This window comes from Mesoplodon densirostris, chromosome 4, assembly GCF_025265405.1.
Source record: "Mesoplodon densirostris isolate mMesDen1 chromosome 4, mMesDen1 primary haplotype, whole genome shotgun sequence".
Classification (NCBI taxonomy): Eukaryota; Metazoa; Chordata; class Mammalia; order Artiodactyla; family Ziphiidae; genus Mesoplodon; species Mesoplodon densirostris.
The window spans coordinates 63,363,818-63,384,115 of record NC_082664.1 but is presented as its reverse complement, the minus strand read 5'-3'; the positions used below and the strand labels follow the sequence as shown (position 1 = coordinate 63,384,115).

Below are 20,298 nucleotides of genomic sequence, written 5' to 3'. Positions count from 1 at the left end.
ATCTAGTAACCAAATAGCAATATAGATATCAGGAATGGGGTAAAGTAAGCACTCACAGGTTAAAAATAAACTGAAAGAAGAGAGATGCTGCACTAGACCCAGAAATACAGAGGTGAAAACATGGGACAAGTTGCAGATAATGGTAAGTTTGGTCTCAAAAACAGGTTACAGAGTCAAGACTTAAGATTCTGAAGCAATTGATAAGGTGTTGTCATAGGGAACTGGGGGCTTTTTCTAGCTGGCAATGCTCCTTGGCTTATCCTTTTACCTTTTGAAGAATCTTTGTACCTCATAAACTGGAGAATAGCATAGAGCCTAATAGTTCTCTTCTGATATGCCCCTGGAGACAATTTTTGTTATTTTGATACTGTTTTCCATAACTATTTATAATTTTCTTTCTTTGAATTGCCTATAAAGTTATATGTTAGTGTTAAAAATGCATGGCCCGTTAATGATAGTGGTATTCCTTAGTGCCCATTTATAAAATTTTATAATACCGCATTCAGATTTGGGGGTACTAATACCAGCTTATTCTAGAAAAGTAGCATGATGAACATCCAAAGCAAATTAAGTGTTTTGTTTTTTTTTTTTTTTTTTGCGGTACGCGGGCCTCTCACTGTTGTGGCCTCTCCCGTTGCGGAGCACAGGCTCCAGACGCGCAGGCTCAGCGGCCATGGCTCACAGGCCCAGCTGCTCCGCGGCATGTGGGATCTTCCCGGACCGGGGCACGAACCCGTGTCCCCTGCATCGGCAGGCAGACTCTCAACCACTGCGCCACCAGGGAAGCCCAAATTAAGTGTCTTGAAATGTCAAGAACCAACAAATAATCTTCAGATACCTATATTTGTTAAAGTTTAAAACAAAATATAATGAAATTTCATAGATATATCACAGTATGTAATTATGATAGCACTTTCTCCCAGTTTATTCCCACAAACACAGGGAAATAGAGAGTAATTGACCAAAAATGAATGGTTTCTGATCTAGCATTCAGCCACCAATAAGATAATGTCCAGGACTTGGAGTTTATGACTGGCTCTACCTAATTTCAGCATATATGTAAGCAAAGAATTTCTTCTTAAAGAATGAGTACCTTATTTATGTTTCCCATTTGTTTTTATTCTAAAACTACTCATCTTCTGCCTCAAAGGGGTTTTAAGTTCGGCAAGTTAAAGAAGGCATCATCAACAAGTAGGTGAGATTCACCTGCTTTTAAAAGTTGAAGAATTATTTCTGTTGGAAATAATAAAAGTCCTAGTTACAATCAGTATTTGTGCCTGTTGATCTGATTTACTGGTTAAAAGAGTTTGTTTTGGTCTTCCCTGGTGGCGCAATGGTTGGGAGTCCGCCTGCCGATGCAGGGGACGCGGGTTCGTGCCCCGGTCCGGGAGGATCCCATGTGCCGCGGAGCGGCTGGGCCCGTGAGCCATGGCTGCTGAGCCTGTGCTCCACAACAGGAGAGGCCACGGCAGTGAGAGGCCCGTGTACCGGAAAAAAAAAAAAAAAAAAGTTTGTTTTGTGTACTTGCTTGTGTGTCATTTTCTCCCCAGAATTTCACTATAACATCAGATATACACTCTTCCTTTGAAATAGCTATTATTTACTAGTTACCGCTTAAAATAACTAATATTGGGCCTCCCTGGTGGCGCAGTGGTTAAGAGTCCGCCTGCCGATGCAGGGGATACGGGTTCGTGCCCCGGTCTGGGAGGATCCCATATGCCGCGGAGCGGCTGGGCCTGTGAGCCATGGCCGCTGGGCCTGCGCGTCCGGAGCCTGTGCTCCGCAACGGGAGAGGCCACAACAGTGAGAGGCCCGCATACCACAAAAAGAAAAAAAATAAAATAAAATAAATAAATAAATAAATAAAATAACTAATATTTATGAGATAGCCAGGCATTACAAAATATACTCTAATGTATAATACATATCTGATAAAATGGAAGTTAAAAATAATTCTCCCTATATTATTTCCATCTTTATATGATGATGATTACAAAAATAATAGCTAACATTTATTGATGTGCCAAACACTAGGCCAGGCACTTTGCATTCATTAATTCTTAATTCAGTTAATCCTTACAACAACTCAAGTAAGTACTATTATGTGTCCATTTTGCAAACCAGAATCTGAGGTATGGAAGGGTAAAGTAATTTCCCCAAAGTTATGTGCTTGGCAAAGCCAGAATTTTAACTCAGTCCAATACCCAAATTCCATGCACATTATTATTTCACTGTAATCAGTTAACTTATTGTATCAAATTTTTCAAAATCTAGGAAAGAAAAGTTAATGTAGAAAATAATAACCTCTAAGTCAGTGGTTCCCACCCTTAATTGTATACTGGAATCATGTGATCACTCCCAGAGATTTTGATTTAATTAGTAGAAGATGCGGCCTGAGCGTGAGGATTTTTAAAAACTCCTCAGTTGATGTGCATTTAAGGTTGTAAACCACTGTCCTAAATGCCCACTGACTGTGGAAATGGAAATATTTGTGGCAAAATCACCCTGTACATGTTTGTCTGATAACAATAGGAGTAAGGTTAGTAAGTGCATGTTTAAAGCTGTGAGAGCTCTTATTTCCACAAAAATATTCATTTGATTGATTTAATATGTGATGATGGTGTTTCATATCTCATATTTTTGTTTTGTTTTAAATGCAGACGTAGCCCATGGTTATCTTGAACAGGAGACCACGGGGAGAAATAAAAGTACACAGCCAGATGAGCAACTGCCTGTGAATTCTAAGGGAAGCATGCATCAGAAATCCAATGAATTAGTTAATGAAGCTACATATGAGGGCATAGAATCGCCAGAGCAGAGATCAAGGAATTTTCAAGTCATCAGTCCTCATCTAGGTGATGAGACAGCTTACTGCGCTACAGAAAAGTCCAAGTGAGTGCTAGCAGCCTTAGATTTAGAAAGTAAGAACCGGGAGAACTCTTCCTTCCTTCCTCCCTCTCTCTGTCCCTCCCTGTCTTCTTTTTGATGTGGCCTAAATTTGACATATCATTAACTTATTAGAATTTGAGGAATCTAATACTAGAGTTTTCTACTATTTTCATTACATTGATATAATGTGTCTAAATCACTGAGTGAAAAAGCACAAGGTGAGTTTGAATGAAGGTCATGAGGTTTTAGATTGTTTTGTTGAATATTATTTTAAGTGACCTTTCATTAAGGATCTGGAAATAGCTATTAAGTTGATATTAAATGGGATATTATTCATCAGAGCCATAACCTGGCAGCTCCAAGACAAAATAAGCCCAAAGATATGATTTGATTTTGGTCAGCGCTATTCTTCACTTAAATGAATTTGAATGCTTTTAGAAGGGTTGTCTACTCTCCCATTTACCTTCCTTATTATTTTACATTCTGTAGTTTCTACACATTCACTTTATGTAGCTACCTATTTCATGAAGGGGTTTGAATTTTGACACCTGTGACTTTTACCTATGGGAGAAAAGCACTTTGATAATTAGTCATGTATTATGAAAATACTGCTAAATTTAAAGATTCTCAATGACTAATATAATTTAAACTATACTGAAATATAAATATGTTTTCAGTCCAGACAAAAATCATATTTTATGGAATACTTTTTAATGGAGTTTTACATAGGAATAGCTATTTCTATTTACTTAAAAATTATGAAATAGCTATATTAATGAATATTAATATATAATGAAGTAGATATATTAATATGTTCCACTTTCTTGACAATCAGTTATATTCTTATCAAAGTGCAGTTTGGAGTACATTTTTGGGGAGTAGGGATGAATGAAGAGGTGATAAACTTTATAACCACATGGGAAAAATAAATAATAGAGATTAGGCTAAAGTCATCTCTTTTCCCTTCCCTTCCTTTATAGTACTTGCTAACAAGTTAATATTGTTCTCAAATAGCATACACATCGTAAAATTTTTTTTTTGCTTAAATGTTACAGGAATAGGTTTTCATTTTTAATGTTACAAACTTAATAATGAAAATATGATATTCTGTCAATTACAATGAAAAAAATATTTATTGTTCCCATTTTCAGAAAAGTAAGAAATGTATCTAGAGTCCTCACAAGAAGTACAAATTGAATTAATATTCACAAGCCCTCAAAAACTGCATTCTTTAAGTATACTGAACCATGAATCTCTAGACATTACTAAATGCTTTTCACAGATTTAGCTCTCCCTGTGAAATTGATATATTAGCACCTCTGTGATATATTGTATATTAGCACCTCTGTGAAATTACAATGTTTAGTCTTTTTCATCCATAGTATTTTCTTAACAGTGCATAACAAGAAAAAATTTAAATTAAGTAACTTTACATACTTACTGTTAAAATTAAATGTTTCCCCCATTTGAAGTGTAAAATGTATAGATCTTATATAGTTGAAATTATATGTATATTGTTTTAATAGTTTTCTTTATTACAGCATTGTGGAACATAGAAATAATGATTTGCATTACAAATGTATGATTCCTTGTCAAGTTACTTCAGACTTAAATAAAGAGGAGGCAGTAGCATTGCTTCTCAAAGAATTGGACATTCTCAAAGCAAGCAATAAAAAGGTACAATATAGAAAGTCTGATGATTGTACAGTATACTTTTAGCTGTTGACCTTCTAAGTTTGCTTTGTCACTCATCATAATTCAGTTTTATTGTGTACTTTAATCCTTTAACAGTAGCTTTATGCTGTTGCCATACCATGCCATTCACGGTATGATTGAGTTGAGACATGAGCTGTGAAAAGCAATTTCTTTGGTTTCCTGCCTTGGTGGCTTGCAATATCACTTCCTTTTTCATAGGTCTGTGGTACCTAAAAAATTCAAATTTTACTTCATTGGTTTCATGTTACTTTTTTAACCTTTTTTTCTTTTTTTTAGTAGTATCTGTGCCCTGTATTTCACCTCAATATATGTAAACTTTAAAGTAGCAAGGCTTGGAAATATTGTCATTTACCTTGTGTTATCTTATACTGCTACATTTTGTCCAATCCAATTTGTCATGTCATATTTTATCTTTTCTGACTCTTTTTCTAGTTACATTCCTTTGAGCTTTAAATAATGTTATTAAATAATGTTCATTTTCTATGCTTGCCTTCTTTTTTTTTTTAACCTCTGCATACTTTTCTGATTCTAATATTCTCATTGTTTGACCTAATCAAACTGAAGCATGATGTTAAGAATGTTGATCATGTCTGATGGACAACAGCATAAATGACATAAACAGAGGGAGAAATTAAAAAGAAAACATTTGGAGGGATCCTGTATGAAAGCCTGAGATATCTTCTGTATTTTCATTTACCAGCTGTTTATTACATGCCAATTATGAGCCAGGTGCCAATGCCAATTTAAAAGGAATATGATGGCATAGCATTCTCAAAGGGAGATTTGTATCAAATATTAAGATTATTATCTTAATTAATTTTGTTTCAAAATATTAGAATTACTAAGAGAAGCTATAATTTGTGCTACCCATTATTTTATTACGATAGACCCTTCCAAGTCTTTTGCTTTAAGACAAAAGAATGAATCAGATTGCTTTTTGCTGCAGTAGTTATTTTTAATAATAATGTTGTTCCTTCTTTAATTTCATTTGCCTAAACACACATAAATTAAGTGTATATTAAAATGTTTTTATAATTTCTATGTCATTTCAGGTAATTATTATTTTATAAAATATCTTAAAACCTTAAATTTTTTTCCCCCTGGAGTTATGTATTCAGTAAGTTAATATAGTTATTCTATAAGGGTTTAGAGAAAAGCAAAAATTATCTTCAGGATTAATTATATTTCTACAAGAAATTTATTAGTAAGAATCTATGTTTATTTCAATGTGTTTTAGCTTCAAGAAAAACTGACTAAAGAAGATAAAGAACAGAGAAAACTAAAGCTTAAACTGGAACTCCAAGAAAAAGCAACAGAAGCTCAAATTGCTGAAAAAACAGCAGGTATAGTAGATCAGTATTAACATATGGCATTCAAAATCATACACAAGGTTATTATCTGATGTGGCTTGGTGAATAGTAGCATACTAGCTTATTTGTCAAAGGAGGGAAAGCTCTGTCTTCTTTCTTTCTTTTTTTTTTTTTGCCTGCTTAGAAAATAGGTGGCTTTAACATCCTGGTACTGGTATTAGTGAGAGCTTTACCTGTATTCATACTGATTTGGGCATTAAATGCATTGTTAACACCATGTCAATCCAATCACAAAAAGGTTGTTTGTTTTGTTGGAAGGGCCTGAACAAACAAGGGGAAATAATGATTACCAGTGCCTCTACCTTTCAACCAGCAGTTCACATACCACTTATTGTTTTAGCTTGTTGAGAGGAAATACTTCTCCTTTGTATGAAGATAGTCATATATTCATTGCCAGTGAAAACCTACATTTGATTCAAAAATCTGTTTTGTGCAGTTAATTAATTTTCATCTGATGACGTGGATGATGTGATGAAGATAATGTTTGCCCTGAAAAGATCTTTCCCTGAAGATAATGTTTTCTGGTAAAAGGTTGCCAGAGTTTAAGATTATAAATGAATGCCTGAAATATGTTTTGGATTCTATCTTCATTCCCAGGTCATGGCAAGGAGAAAATTTTTTAAATGTATCTGTGATGTGTTACAGATATGATCAGGTGATTCTCAGTTGTCTCTGATGGACTCTGTCTCTCTCTCTCTACAGTTTATATATTATCCCTGTGACTCTCTTCCTCACACTGTTTTAGTGTGTGAAGAAAAGAGACATTTCATAGAATAGGAGAAATTAGTATTCAGAGGCATTTTATAGATCCCTTATTTTAACATTTTTATATCAATTGGAATGCTTTTAAAAAGTAATTGTATTTTGTGATTAGTTTGAAGTTATAATCATACTTTATAAATCACTTAACCTGGGACTTCGCTGGTGGCACAATGGTTAAAAATCCGTCTGCCAATGCAGAGGACACTGGTTCAAGCCCTGGTCCAGGAAGATCCCACATTCCTCGGAGCAACTAAGCCTATGCACCACAACTACTGAGCCTGTGCTCTAGAGCCCGCGAGCCACAACTACTGAGCCCACGAGCCACAACTACTGAAGCCTGTGTGCCACAGCCACTGAAGCCTGTGCTCCTCAACAAGAGAAGCCACTGCAATGAGAAGCCCATGCACACCAATGAAGAGTAGCCCCCACTCACCTCAACCAGAGCTAGCCCACATGCAGCAAGGAAGACCCAACGCAGCCATACGTACATACATACATACATACATAAAAAATTTTAAAAAATAATAAACCACTTAACCTGGTTGCATATGAAAGAATTCTGCTGTTTTAGGTCAGAGACATGATTAACAGATACTGTCTGTCTTCAAAATATTACTGTGCAAAGTAGAACATCACCATGAAAATATAACTAAGATGATCATAAATAAATACTCCAGCCAAATACCAGATGGTTGTTTTTCTATTATGTTAAACTACTATGGATTTTTTGTTTCTTTTTTAGTGGGAAAATATGAGAGTAATATATTTTAAAGAATATTAACAGTATGTTAGAAATGAATAATTCAAATATAAATTTAGAACAATTTAGAAGTTTCTTGGCTTTTTATAATCAAATATGTATACTAATTGCTGGAATGGTATTACAAGAAGTACATTTGTTTTAAGATGTTTGCATTATAATTTAACTTTGTATGTGTCTTAACAGATGTAATTTAATAAGATTTAGGCCATTGTGATTTATTGTAAATCATAAATTCATATATCTGCGTAGCTCATTTATCTCTTGGAGGGAAAAGAACATTAAGCATTAATATTTACTCTTTAAACTTTTGTGTAATATAGCTAATCATATAATTTACATATTTATTTATTGGTATATATTTAAGGGTTCCCTATTACTAAACAGTATGAATCACACATGCATAAAATGGAAAGAATTTGATTGCTTTATGATTCTTGTTAACATCAAATTCTTCTCATTAGTGACAAAATACTATTTCAATAAATGTTGAATGTTTGAAAGATGTTTAGAATATTTTTATAGCTTCCTAAATTGATGAAAATAGTAGTGCTATATAGTTTGGAGCTAGGCAATCCTAAAGAAACATGTCCAACCATTTAGTTATAAAAATGGCTCAAGGACTTCCCTGGTGGTGTAGTGGTTAAGAATCCACCTGCCAATGCAGGGGACACGGGTTCGAGCCCTGGTCTGGGAAGATTCCACATGCCGTGGAGCAACTAGGCCCATGCGCCACAACTACTGAGCCTGCGCTCTAGAGCCCGTGAGCCACAACTACTGAGCCCATGTGCCACAGCTACTGAAGCCCGCATGCCTAGAGCCTGTGCTTCACAACAAGAGAAGCCACCACAATAAGAAGCCTGCGCACCGCAACGAAGAGTAGCCCCCACTCGCCGCAGCTAGAGAAAGCCTGTGTGCAGCAACGAAGATTCAATGCAGCCAAAAATAAATAAATTTTAAAAAAAGAAAAAAAGACTCAAAATTTAAATCCCCTAAGTTTTTTAAAGTATAAATTTTCAAAATGTATCTTTACTTTTTAATGTTTTAGTTCTATCTTATTAAAAAACTTGAAGATATTTTACTTTTAACCTTAGAGAGAATTATTATTATAATATGTCAAAAGAAAAAAACTGAATTGTTTAAGAAATCCATTGGTTTGAAACTACAGGAAATTTATCAACTGACTCTTGGTAACTCTTGAACTTTTTCATGTTTTCTCATTATACATGAATTTTTTAAAAGTTTATCTTAGAAAAGCTAATCTTGAAAAAGCTTATCTCCTACCTGATCAGTAGTAAGTGCAATAAAAAAGCTAAACACAATAACAAAAAAAAGTATGTTACTACCCTCATAGAAAGAGGAATATTATGATACTATGAGTACATGTGATAAATGTTTTATTTAGTCATATGAAAGAACAAAGAATCCACACAAGCATGGATATTTGTTTCTATCACTGCTCATTTTTATATTCAAAATAAAAATGTATTTGCTAAACTATATTACAAATGTGCATACACATAGAAGTATTATAGTATACTTAAGCAGAATATAAAATGTTTTAAAAATCAAAATATTCCACATTAAAAGAAATACATGCTAAAACATCTGAACATTGGAAATTGCAAATAGGATACAAAATGTATGTCTATAGGTTTTTCAAATAAAATGTTAATTAAAATATGAGGTATTCTAAGGAAATAGCCATTTTCTTTGAGTATATTAAATATAAAGATTTATATATATATAAGAATATTCATATCAGTATTAGTTATGATAGCAATAGAATTAGAATCAATCGAATAATAAGGCAATGGTTAAATAAATTCAGGTATCTTTATGGTATGAGACATTGTGCAGTAATTTAAAAACGTTTTTAAAGAATATTTAATGAGGGCCTCCCTGGTGGCGCAAGTGGTTGAGAGTCCGCCTGCCGATGCAGGGGATACGGGTTCGTGCCCCGGTCTGGGAGGATCCCATATGCCGCGGAGCGGCTGGGCCCGTGAGCCATGGCCGCTGAGCCTGCGCGTCCGGAGCCTGCGCGTCCGGAGCCTGTGCTCCGCAACGGGGGAGGCCACAACAGTGAGAGGCCCGCATACCGCAAAAAAAAAAAAAAAAAAAAAAAAAAAAAAAAAGAATATTTAATGATATGAAAAAAACTTTATGAATTAAAGTTAAGTGAAAGAAGTAGGGGGAAGCTGTATTTATAATTTTTGTTAAAAAACTATATACACATGTATATAATATAAAATGAGAGTCAAATTTTGATAGTGTTAATGGGTATACAAATGCTTCAATTAACAGGATTTTTTCTGCCTTTTCAGGTTTTCTGCAGTGACTTAGTATTAGAAAAAGTAATGTTACTTTTAAAAGATGTGATTTTTTAAAGTTACTTGCTCACTAATCTTAAAATAATTCCTGTGATAGGTTTGACACGTAAAGATTACATAAACCAACATCTTGTGAAATCCATGTAATGGCTTTGATCAAATCTTGCCATTTTACCTGTGCCACTTTTCTTGTCCTTCAGATTTCTCCCTTTTTTACTTTTGTCTTTATTATGTAACTTATGTATATGTTAGTCCAACTTGTCTCCCCAGCTGATTGTATAATTTATAAGAATAAGAATCTTGTATAATCAAAACTGCATAAAACAAAATGTTCCCAGTACTTTGTGAGACAGGTTGAAGCAATGGGAAGACTATAAGCCTTGGAATCAGATGCACTAAGGTTCAAGTCAGTCTTGACACTTAATACTGACCATGTGCCTTTGGGCAAGTTACTTATTAGCCTCTCCAGGTTTACTTCCTCCCATGTAAGATGTAAATATTAACTAATTTACCAGATTATTTTAAGGATTAGAGACAATGTATAAAGGCACCTAGGATATAACTGGTACTCAGTGAATTATAGCTAATATTAATATTTGATTATTTTTATCTTTATGAAATTCTTAAATCTTTGATAATGTCAGAAGTCATGAAAAAATTTTTGTTCTGTTTAGCTTTTAATTTAAATTCATAGTTCACTGTTAATAGATATTAAAAGGGAAATAAACACAAAAGTGAAACAAAAATGTTTGAAATGAAGGATTGGATGATGAGAAAAATTACCATTGAGATATGTATATTTATTAGCATTTATTACATTTTACTTAAACATGAATCTGAAATAAAAGAAATGGGATGCACAGAATTTGGGTTTTAATCTAATATATACCTGTGATAAACCTTCGTGTAGACTGTTACAACAGCTTCCCTGTTAGTTTTACATAATGTGAATACTATCATTATAATGTGATCTCATGAGAGTTGGAAACTCCGTTGTGTCCTACGTCATGATAAAATCTCAAATGGTTGACCTTTTTACCTTCCCCTACTTGTTTGACATCACCATCATCATCACCACTACCACCATTGATACTGTTTTTATTAGATGCTTAATAGGGACTACGCTAACTTCTTTAAAAATTACAGAAATATTTATTGAGGGGTTTTTATGTACTAGGCACTGTGCTAGGAACTGAATATGCATCAGCAAATAAAACAGATTTGGTATTTCAAACATGTCTTTTTGTTTGCAGTCACTTCTCATTCATAATACGCCATTGTAGTAGATAGTGGTTAAATGCTTAGACTTTGGATTCAGATCTTTGTTCTAATCTTTCTACTGCTTATCATGTGCAAGTGACAGCCTCACTAAGATTTGGTTAAAACCTACCTTATAGTTTGGTGACGTTTAAGTGAGATAATGTTTGTGAAGTACTTAACCCATTAGAAAGCACTTAATGGTAATTATGATGATAAGGTGATGATGTCACCATCGTGTTTTCTCAAGACTTCTTGATCTAATGGGGGCATATCAAAGTGTAACTAACATAAATAACTATCTCATAGCTACTTATATATGGTTTTGTTTCACAAATAATTGATATGTACTCCTTGTTAAAAATATTTTTTATTTACTTCATCTTATCCACACAGGTTTTAGTTTTCCTTGACTTTCAGAATTAACCGTATTTAGAAAGTTTGAAAATATGAAAAAAAATTTTACATCTCTACAAAAAAGAAAATAAAGGAATGTGATAAGTAGGGGTCTTATTATGTTTTAACTCATTAACTTATATATGTGGATAATATGATTTGTAAATTATTGGCATGTATGACTTTCAAATACTAGGGCATGTTTTAGAGAAGCACAACTGACACATTGTCTCTGTCCTTTAGGTAAATGTCTTTTCTCATCTAAATAAAATGATTAAACCATAAATACTTCAAAAATTCTTTTATTTAAATTAAGTTTGACAGTGAGAGATAGTATTGTATGACCTGATCTGAATCCATTTAATTTAATCACTCTTAGGTGAGTGACGTGGTTATAACTTCTAAAAATAATTTGTTTAATTAAGCCTTTCATTTTTCTGAAACAGTCTCAGTGGGCATTGTCTAGTGTTTAATGTCTCTTAATTTTTATTAATCTATTGCATTTACAGTATACAGATGTGTAAATTTTTACACAAGAGTATTTATTTAAATAGTTTTTATGTTTTATGATATTTAAAATATTTATATTTCTTTAAAACCTTATATTCCTATTTCTTAAATGCTCACTTTAGAGTCTGCTCTATATGTTAGTTATTTTTCTTTCTTGCATGTCATCCATTAAAGATTAGCTTGGAAGCTTGGAGCATGGAGAGATTATGAATGACAGAACAACTCCTGTAGAATAATAATCAGATTTTGGTATTTAATGCTGTTTGACTTTTGCAGACACATTTCTTATTAACCTTTGGTACAAAGAGAAATCCATGTTCCTGATATCTCATGGAGAAGATGAATTTGAGATCCTCTTCCAATTAAACTGAAATAAGGCCAATATTGGGTTTTAGTCAAAAGAACTCCTTAGTTCTTTAAGTCTTATATTTATATAAATCAATCAATCTATCTATCTATCTATTTATCTTAGTTACATTTTACATATAATTCAGTGGTTACATAATTTGCTTAGTTAGCATACTGTACTGATTCTGCAAGCGTTTAATCTGCTTTTTCTCTTTAAACATAGATTCTTCCCTGGGCACCCATATTTAGACTGACCTGTAAATTTAAAAAATATTGTTAAGCCCTTCTTATTACAGAGAATGTTCTTTTATTTTTGGTAGAGATGAGATGAGTTTAATGTTATTGTCCAAAGCATCAGAACATAGAATCCCTGAAACGTATAACTTAAGTTTTTCTATTCAGGTTAACATGTAAATGTTAAAAGCATAGGTATGTAATCTACTGTTACAGCAAATATATTAAGACATCCCAACTAATTAACATGGAAAAATAAAAGTTGTTGTGTAATAGAAAATGTTTATATTGTTCTCTTGTAAAAAAAAATTATCTGTTACCATATATCATATCTCAAATGATGCTGACCATATAATGATTAAGAAGAACAAGAGTCAGTTAGTTCTATATATCAGAAGAACAGAAAATATCATAATACTTGCTTTTAAGAAATAATGCACAATGGAATCCCATTTTTCTGTATATAAATGGGCATTAATAAAATATGTTAGTCTTTAACACTTAAATGGTGTAACAGTATTAATATAACGGAGCATTACATGTATCTATATTTTTTTAATTTGGAAGTAAAAAGGACTTCAAGAATATAGCTAGTCATTTCAAATAAAAACAAAAAGTCCCATCTCTGTGAAATACAGCAGTTAGAAATATTGATAGGTAGAATGCTGATTATATTATTATCTTTGGCTGTAGAATCCTATGAGTATGAAAATTATAATGAGTGCCAGGTCAAATAATGCTTACAGGTAGAGTATAGCCAATTTTGTAACATGAGATCACATTATAATGATAGTATTCACATTATGTAAAAACTAACAGGGAAGCAAAGGAAATGCTGTTGTAACAGTCTATGTGGTTTATCATAGGTATATATTAGTTAAAACCCAAATTCTGTGCTTCCCATTTCTTTTATTTCAGATTCATGTTTAAGTAAAATGTAATAAATGCTAATAAATATATATATCTCAATGGTAATTTTTCTCATCATCCAATCCTTCGTTTCAAACATTTTTGTTTCACTTTTCTGTTTATTTCCCTTTTAAAATCTATTAGCAGTGAACTATGAATTTAAATTAAAAGCTAAACAGAACAAAAATCTTTTCATGACTTCTGACATCAAAGATTTAAGAATTTCATAAAGATAAAAATAATCAAATATTAATATTAGCTACAATTCACTGAGTACCAGTTATATCCTAGGTGCCTCTATACATTGTCTCTAATCCTTAAAATAATCTGGTAAATTAGTTAATATTTACATCTTACATGGGAGGAAGTAAACCTGGAGAGGCTAATAAGTAACTTGCCCAAAGGCACATGGTCAGTACTAAGTGTCAAGACTGTGACTTGAACCTTAGTGCATCTGATTCCAAGGCTTATAATCTTCCCATTGCTTCAGTCTGTCTCACAGAGGAAAAGAGAGAAACCATTATACATAACAATAACCAATTCTAAAGAGGAAATGATCTTGGAAAAAGTTTAGGTAGCAGTTATATTTCACAGAATTTTCATATTGGTATCTGTTAAAATTTAAAGCAGAAACTATGTGCAGAAAATAAGTTAAATACCCCCTTAATAGTATATTTCAAAAGTGCATAAAATTATTGATACTGATTTTAACACTTCAGGGATAAGCTTATCTCTTTTATATTAAAAATTATAGCTCTAAATGAATTTGGTAAAGTAGCAGGATACAAAATTAATGCACAGAAATCTCTTGCATTCCTATACACTAATGATGAAAAATTTGAAAGTGAAATTAAGGAAACACTCCCATTTACCACTGAAACAAAAAGAATAAAATACCTAGGAATAAACCTACCTAAGGAGACAAAAGACCTGTATGCAGAAAACTAAGACACTGATGAAAGGAATGGAAGATGATACAAACAGGTGGAGAGATATACCATGTTCTTGGATGGGAAGAATCAACATTGTGAAAATGACTCTACTACCCAAAGCAATCTGCAGATTCAGTGCAATCCCTATCAAACTACCAATGGCATTTTTCACAGAACTCGAACAAAAAATTTCACAATTTGTATGGAAACACAAAAGACCCTGAATAGCCAAAGCAATCTTGAGAAAGAAAAATGGAGCTGGAGGAATCAGGCTCCCAGACTTCAGACTATACTACAAAGCTACAGTAATCAAGACTGCATGGTACTGGCACAAAAACAGAAATATAGATCAATAGAACAGGATAGAAAGCCCAGAGATGAACCCACACACGTATGGTCACCTTATCTTTGATAAAGGAGGCAAGAATATACAGTGGAGAAAAGACAGCCTCTTCAATAAGTGGTGCGCAGAAACCTGGACAGCTACATGTAAAAGAATGAAATTAGAACACTCCCTAACACCATACACAAAAATAAACCCAAATGGATTAAAGACCTAAATGTAAGGCCAGACACTATCAAACATAGGCAGAACACTTTGACATAAATCACACCAAGATCCTTTTTGACCCACCTCCTAGAGTAATGGAAATAAAAACAAAAATAAACAAATGGGACCTAATGAAACTTAAAAGCTTTTGCACAGCAAAGGAAAACATAAAAAAGACGAAAAGAAAGACAACCCTCAGGATGGGAAAAAAATATTTGCGAATGAAGCAACTGACAAAGGATTAATCTCCAAAATTTACAAGCAGCTCATGCAGCTCAATATCAAAAAAACAAACAACCCAATCCAAAAATGGGCAGAAGACCTAAATAGACATTCTGCCAAAGAAGATACACAGATTGCCAACAAACACATGAAAGGATGCTCAACGTCACTATCATTAGAGAAATACAAATCAAAACTACAATGAGGTATCACCTCACACCAGTCAGAATGGCCATCATCAAAAAATCTACAAGCAATAAATGCTGGAGAGGTTGTGGAGAAAAGGGAACCCATGGGAATGTAATGGGAATGTAAATTGATACAGCCACTATGGAGAACAGTATGGAGGTTCCTTAAAAAACTAAAAATAGAACTACCGTAAGACGCAGCAATCCCACTACTGGGCATATACCCTGAGAAAACCAGGATTCAAAAACAGTCATGTACTACAGTGTTCATTGCAGCACTATTTACAATAACCAGGACATGGAAGCAACCTAAGTGTCCATCAACAGATGAATGGATAAAGAAGATTTGGCACATATATACAGTAGAATATTACTCAGCCATGAAAGGAAAGGAAATTGAGTTACTTGTAGTGAGGTGGATGGACCTAGAGTCTGTCATATGGAATGAAGTCAGAGAAAAAATACCGTACGCTAACACATATATATGGAATCTAAAAAAAAAAAAAAAAAGTTCTGAAGAACCTAGGGGCAGGAGAGGAATAAAGACGCAGACGTAGAGAATGGACCTGAGAACACAGGGAGGGGGAAGGGTAAGCTGGGATGAAGTGAGAGAGTAGCATTGGCATATATACACTACCAAATGTAAAATAGATAGCTAGTGGGAAGCAGCCACATAGCACAGGGAGATCAACTCGGTGCTTTGTGACCACCTAGAGGGGTGGGATAGGGAGGGTGGAAGGGAAACACAAGAGGGAGGGTGTATGGGTATATATGTGTACATATAGCTGATTCACTTTGTTTTACAGCAGAAAGTAACACAACATTGTAAAGCAATTATACTCCAATAAACATGTAAAAATATTATAGCTCTAATATCAGATATATTAAAGGTATGAATGTAAAAAGCACATTTTTAGAAAGTGTTCTTATATAGTCTTTGAGTTATCTGTACTCAATATACGTATATAATGATAGCAAGTTTTCCCAAAAAGTTAGTTTTATATTTTTGCTACTTAAAGTCACAATTTTGTATAATTTTCTAATCAAGCTTTAGCAATTTCTATACTCTTGGTAAGTATAAATTTGTAGCAGCTTTACAGAGGAAAATTTTAAAACATGTAAAGAGCTTAAAAAACTTTTTTAATGTAATAATCATACTTCTAGGAATTTTCCTTAGTAATTACCTGTGTATATACATAAAGATTTGTGTACAAAGATGTTCATTACAGTGTTGTTTATATAGTGAATAATTGGAAACAGTGTTAAATCTGATTTTAGAAGCATCTTAGTTCAATCAAATATGTCATGTCCAAATGATTAAATTATATTCTATATTATAATTTTGAATACTGAAGAATATCAGAACGTATCCTGTTTATTTTAATTATGCACAGAAAGTTACCAAACTATGCAAAACATTTCTGTTCCCACATTTTTACAAGCCTGTATTTTTAATCAGAAAAGGTTATTTACAGAATAATCATGTAAAATGGTGAACATTCAAATCCAGTTTTAGAAATACAATATTCTGGCTTGTAAAAGAAGTTCTGAAGAAATAAGTTGAATCCAGCAATATAATGCCAAGAGTAGAACCATCAAACTACTTGGAATAGGTTGGTTAATTCTCTACTGGTGTGTAGCATTTACCATCTGTGTTTAAATTTATAATAAACAATTTATGCCAAGAAAGAGAAATTATAAATTTTAAGGAAATTAAGACATAGCATAATGTATGTGGTTCTGGAATATATATGTGGTAGTTTTGTAAAACACTAAATGTTATGTTCGCAAGGAATTCATTTCACATCATGTAAAGCAATAATAGTAAATGCTCAGACAATCTGAAATTCTTATATATATAATAAAGTCTTTTACTGAACTATTATCTATATTTGTTGCTTAGAATTTTGGAAGCTGAATTGTAATCAGTGATTATTTTACACGTTTCAAATTCAAATCCTAATGATTTCTTCTTCCCTCTCCTTAGTTCAGCCTTTTCTGTTTACATAACTACCTTGAAGATGTTAAATGGATTCTTTTTCCTGGGAAATGTCTGTCCTCCATATTATGTTATTTAGAGAATCATGATTCAGTGTTTAAACTAGAATGTTTTCCAATATACTGTCTCACTGCTACCATATTTTAAAAGTAGTTTGAGAAGTGTAGAATATGGGCTTGTCAATAGACTTGGGTTCTACTAAGGAAATATGTACTCTGTCTTGATTCAATAAACTCATACTTAGTATGGTTCAGCTTCTTCATATTTACTTTTGCCTATATTAGAAAACAATTAGCTTACTAAACAAATTTGAGTATTTGTGGGTGGGGGTGGGGGAGATCCTCTCTGAATCTTTCTCATTGACTAAGAATTATAGGATATTTGATAACCGTGTTTAAAAATGGAGATATCCAAATATTATTGTAAACACCCAATGATTTGTTCTACCTACAATACAAGTGTTTTACTGGGTTGGCTTACATAGTAGCTAATAATATTTGTTAATGTAATTTAACTGCTGTGAACCTTTACTGAACAAATATTGAAATTTATTCAAGTCAAAGAAAGAGAATCTCTAATGACTTTTGTTAAAGCTTCTATTTAATAGTTAAGGAGAAAAGTTTGTATGACATATGAGATGCAATTAACAGTAGATTTTACATTTAATAAAAAGAAAGAAGCATATGTATTTGCTTTATTCATTCCATCATAATTTGCATTAGAGCTGTGGGTGTTTAATGAGCAAATTCCAACTAAAATGCTATATTGATTTTCTAGTGAACTTTGTAATAGTCATCTACCTTGGAAAAGCTCAGTGTTTACAATTAAGCTTTCTTTACTGAAAATATTTGAGAGTTGCACATTGATTCTTTAGAAGTACTGAATTCTAGAAAAAGAATCAGGTTTTTCGTAATCAACAAATTTCACATATAACCTAATAGGTGTTAAAAATTATCATTTTGTAATACCTTACTTTTGGAAAACTTTTCTTAGCATTTATAAAATATATAATCAGATTTTTGTGTGTGTGTATTTTATGGCATTTTAAAATTTAACCTTAGAATACTCCTTTATATACACACATTGTTTATATATTTAGAGTTGATACAGCATTATAGAGGAAAAAATGTTCTCTCTTCATCACACAGAACCAAATATACCCTTGATGTAAAGCATTTGTTTTTAGGCATAGAGTTAACAAGACTTATTAAAGCCCTTGATATTAACAGCCTTACCTTTTCAATCAAGTGTTATTGTATATAAAGTAGAACACAGCTTACATTAAATGTCACTTTATAAAGATCTCATCACACTATACAGAAGTGATAGGAAGCCTGTCGGCATTTAAAGTTTAGTAAATAGTGTTTTAACCTTTCAATATGCCAGAATATTACAGGGCAATATAACATACATGTTAATCTGTACCTAGGTGACTGTTTAGCATCATTTTGCGCATCCTATCTGACCCACAAATTAGAAGTATTTTATAATGTAAAAATGTAAAAATATCTTAGAATATCATATTTTGTACAGACCTATGTCATTAAACTGTAGTGTTCTGAATGTGTTCTGAATAATCTCTCCTTCAGTTCCCATTTGTAGTTTTTGCATGCCAATGAAAAAGGTAAAAATGAAAAAAGCAAGAAATGTTGAAATGGCTATAGATATAAATGGTCCAAATTAATCAAAATCACATTTTTACTGTGTGTGGAAATGAAGCCAAATTGTGAGTCTGTGGATTGAGGGTGATGATGGTATTGGTGGCATGGAACTAACGTTTGTTGAGAATCTACTTTATTTGACTAAGAGCTTTTATATATCATCTCATTTAATTTCCCCTAATAAATGTAACTGATGGTATTCTGTGCATTTTATACACCTGAATGGTGACTAACATAATTTAAGAAAGGTATAAAAAAAACAAGTTGCCTAACTTTACTGTGACAATACCTTGGATCTGAATTAAAGCCCATATTCTTTATAATACATCATGTTGTTTTCTCTAAGCTGTTATGAATATCCTTCCTAGGAGATTGTATACAACTAGAAGGGGAAAATAAAACTGTGTACTACATTATGGGCAGAAATTTCTTTCAAAACAGCGTGATGAATTGATACATAGAAGCAGAATAATGTGGCACAGACAACCACATAGGAGTAATGATACAGCCTTAAAAAATATATGAAAATTGTACTGGAAACTACTGGATCTTCCAAAAGCTGTGTTCATAGCAAGAATTCCTTAACTTTATGTAAACTGTTGATTAAAAGCATTTGGATTTATACATGAGAAATCCAGTTGTTCTAGCACAATTTGTTACATAGTTTGTTTAACCATTCATCTGTTACTAAAAATTTGGGGTGTTTCTGGGGTTTGGCTATTATAAATAAAGATGCTATGAATATTTGTATTGAAGTCTTTGTATTTAGACATATGCTTTAATTTCTATGCTTTAATTTCTCTTGGATAAATACTTATGAGTGGAGTAGCTGAATCTTGTGGTGGGTGTATGTTTACTTTTTTTTTTTTTTTTTTTTTTTTGCGGTATGCGGGCCTCTCACTGTTGTGGCCTCTCCCGTTGCGCAGCACAGGCTCTGGACGCGCAGGCTCAGCGGCCATGGCTCACGGGCCCAGCCGCTCCGCGGCACATGGGATCCTCCCAGACTGGGGCACGAACCCGTATCCCCTGCATCGGCAGGCGGACTCTCAACCACTTGCGCCACCAGGGAGGCCCTATGTTTACTTTTTTAAGAAACTGACATAATGTGATTATACTATCTTACATTCCACCAGCAGTGTATGAAAGTTCCAGGTTGTTTTACATCCTTGCCAACATCTTTAATCAGCCTTTCATATAAGTCATTGTAATAGGTTTGTATAGTTAACCCTTGAACAAAACCGATTTAAACTCCACAAGTCCACTTA

At 33.1% G+C, this 20,298-nt stretch overlaps 1 protein-coding gene across 7 annotated transcripts in view; it reads left to right on the top strand.

Moving 5' to 3' along the window:
- MIPOL1 (mirror-image polydactyly 1) overlaps positions 1 to 20,298 on the top strand; it is a 322,444-nt gene that overhangs the window by 73,967 nt on the left and 228,179 nt on the right. For 5 of the 7 annotated variants that reach the window (XM_060098154.1, XM_060098156.1, XM_060098152.1 and 2 more), the window contains exons 3-5: positions 2,661 to 2,892; positions 4,416 to 4,566; positions 5,843 to 5,948. In XM_060098154.1, coding sequence (XP_059954137.1) covers positions 2,661 to 2,892; positions 4,416 to 4,566; positions 5,843 to 5,948 — 489 coding nt within the window. The remainder of the gene's footprint in view (positions 1 to 2,660; positions 2,893 to 4,415; positions 4,567 to 5,842; positions 5,949 to 20,298) is intronic. The other 2 variants (XM_060098157.1, XM_060098153.1) reach the window with 1 other exon arrangement.